The sequence below is a fragment of the Carcharodon carcharias genome, chromosome 10, assembly GCF_017639515.1.
Source record: "Carcharodon carcharias isolate sCarCar2 chromosome 10, sCarCar2.pri, whole genome shotgun sequence".
Lineage (NCBI taxonomy): Eukaryota > Metazoa > Chordata > Chondrichthyes > Lamniformes > Lamnidae > Carcharodon > Carcharodon carcharias.
This window is the reverse complement of record NC_054476.1, coordinates 67702529-67705423: the sequence shown is the minus strand read 5'-3', so window position 1 is coordinate 67705423 and position 2895 is coordinate 67702529. Positions and strand designations below refer to the sequence as shown.

General features: G+C 47.1%; 1 protein-coding gene across 1 annotated transcript; it reads right to left on the bottom strand.

Annotated features, from left to right (window-relative positions):
• Positions 1 to 598: 598 nt before the first annotated feature.
• LOC121283526 (achaete-scute homolog 1-like) lies at positions 599 to 2416 on the bottom strand. The gene is made up of 2 exons (XM_041198202.1): positions 1794 to 2416; positions 599 to 1511 (listed from the first exon to the last, which is right to left on the bottom strand). Exon 1 carries the CDS (start codon positions 2405 to 2407, stop codon positions 1799 to 1801), a length of 609 nt encoding a protein of 202 aa, XP_041054136.1. The 5' UTR covers positions 2408 to 2416; the 3' UTR covers positions 599 to 1511; positions 1794 to 1798.
• Between the last annotated feature and the right edge of the window lie 479 nt (positions 2417 to 2895).

The following is a 2895-nucleotide window of genomic DNA, read 5'->3' as shown; positions in this document are numbered from 1 at the left end:
TATATGGTCTAATTTGCATAAACCATAATAAGTTATGCTTTTATTGAATACATAAGAAGCAAACTTGAAATTAAGTAACAATTTGCATATGTCAAGGCCATTGCCATGGATGTACTTAACTCGTGATTACAAATACGTAAGCTGCACAACGTTTACAGATATTGAAATCTGATGGTTTTATTGATCACTTGGGCGATACGCAAGTTTTATACTAAGCTATAAATTGTTTTTGCATAATTTTCGAACAATTATCGATCTCTGAACCCCTAAGGGTTTGTAGTTCCACTCCACGTTATTTCTCAAATTTATGTTAGAATCACCAATCTGAATGGGATTTTTTGCCTTTTTTTGTCTCAAATCATGCTCCTTTTGACATTGTTCCCATCTATCGAATACACTATATAAGCTCCATTTTTTTCTCATATGTAATTTCCCGATGTGTAAGCTACACAAGGTGCAGTGACAGTTATTTCACTCATTAGTGGGGCTTTTAAACTAATACTGCAAGAAGTGAAGTTTATATCAAATGAAATACATCAAATAATGTATAAATAGAAAATCTTTATTTATAGACTATTTCACATAAAATATACTTCTTTTAAAAAATGCTTATGTACAAGTTTAGTAAAAACAAACAAGGTAACCACAGCAAGTGCACATACATGGGGTCCCCCATGTATCAAAACAACCTTCAATCAGACCGGAAAGGGTTTGGGGGGTTAATTTCGCAGAACTAGATTACAACAAACGAAATTCAAGGCACGCCATAGATAAGCATAGTTAACAATATGGAACTGTTCTTTTCAAATGGAGAAAAAGATTGTTTTGTTCTTGCACTCTTTGATACTGTGCTAGTGGCAGTGATATAGTAAGTCATGTTAAGATCTTGCTTTTGGACAGCTCATTTTATTCTGCTTTCGTTTATATACAAAAATAAGTCTTCATATAATCCTTGTAGTAAGAATAGATACAAAATAGAAATGTTTACATCAATCCGAATCAAAAAATTCTTTCGAAGTACGGAAGCATCAAGTTTTTCTCCACTCTAAAACCCAATATAAAGTTAGTTTCCTATTAACTGATCCCAAAAAGCGACAGGGTATATAAGTATGTGACAGACGGATAGCATTTATGCCACTGAGACATTCCCCTTTAACACCACACCCTTTAACAGGTATATTAGCTATACAGAAATGTTGGATACCCCTTTCAGACAAGCATCACGAGGACTGCACCCTGTCAGTCCGCTCTCCATGGTCCCCTCCAGTAACTGGGGAGGGCTATTTACAAAATTGCACTTCAGTTATAATTGTTCGTGGCTTTCTCTTGGAAGCATCTTCAAAAGTGTGTCCTGAGTAGTTTGTGGTCCCCGATGTTCAGCACTCAGGAGGCTGGCAGTGAAAACGAAGCTCTTGGTAAACAGAAACGCGCCATCCCTCTCCTCTTTATTTCCCCCTCTTGTAGCACAAAAATGATGACGCCGAGGTATTGGTATGCTTCCCTTCAAACATCTGGAATAGAAAGGCAAGAGGTGTGTCAGAAACACACATTTCGGAATAGATTCCACACAAACCCTTTTTAAAAAGAAAAACATCAGGCATATTTAAGCCCAAAGCGTTCCCTTCCTTTTTAAACTCAATAAAGATAAAATAACAGATGAAATGGCAATGCAGCCAACGTTGAAGAAGATGGATTGGCAGATAGATACGTTAAGCACGATGGATATAATACAATAGACACAACAGACACGATAAATTTGATAGATACGATGGATAGATAGATCACCCGCCTACCTGTCTCAGTATCTGTCAAACCAGCTGGTGAAGTCGAGAAGTTCCTGCTCCTCCGGACTCAGAGCCTCGTAACTTCCTTCATCCGAGGAGTAGGTGGAGAGCGGCGATGCGGGGATGGAGTTGAGGTCGGTGGAGTAGGTAGGGGAGAGTGTGGGTGAGGGCAGCCCGCATTGGAAGGCGGCCGACACGGCGTCGTGCTCGTCCAACAGCTGCTGCAGCGCTCGGATGTACTCGACCGCCGAGCGCAGCGTCTCCACTTTGCTCATCTTCTTATTGGCCGCCCCGTTGGGCACGTGCTGCCGCAGGGTCTGGAAGCCCAGGTTGACCAGCTTGACCCGGTTCCGCTCGCGCTCGTTGCGCCTGGCAACGGCCGCCGGCTGCTGCTGGGGGAGCGAGTAGCCCAGACCCGTGAAGCTCAGGCGCCGCTTGCAGCGCAGCAGCTCGGGCGAGCTGGACCTCGGCCGTTTGACCGGCTTGGTGCTGCCTTTCCCGCTACCGCTGCTGTCCGGGGAGGAGGCTGGGGAGCCGCCGTCGCTGTTGTAGGGGACCGGCCGGCTTTCCAATAGGTACTGACAGGAGGATTGCATTAGTTGCGAGGCCGCTGTCCGCTCCATGGACGAGGGGTTGTGGGAGAGGGGGAAGGGAGGAGGGGAAGGAGAATGAGAGTTAAAAAGGGGGGGGGGGGGAAGAAAAAGTTGGCAGTTGGCGGTGTGCAGCGCTCGTGGCGTTCGCGTGGAGCTCGCGCTTTACCGCAAAGAGCAGGTCCCGACCCGCACCTCTCCGGGAGCCGATCTGCTGCAAACTTTGCAGGCACTCGCCCTTTTCAACACGCGCCTCCCCCCCCCCCCCTTTCCATGCACGCTCCGGATGAGGCCCCGCCCACTGCTTCTCCCCCCACTTTTTTTCTCTCACTCTCCTATTGACATTCCACGCGCGTCGCCCCCTCCATTCGTGCGCCCGGCGCGTGCCGGCCCGCTCTCAATAAACAAATGGAGCTTTTCAGCTGCGGCCGGCCGGCCGGCCCCCGGGAGCACGCGCTGCCCCTCATTTACATACCAACCCCCCGCCTGTCTCCCATTGGCCGATGCCTCTCAGCCCTGAG

What these genes read in the sequence shown, in the direction of transcription:
- LOC121283526 (XM_041198202.1), bottom strand. Translation starts at nt 2,407, where the DNA reads ATGGAGCGGACAGCGGCCTCGCAACTAATGCAATCCTCCTGTCAGTAC.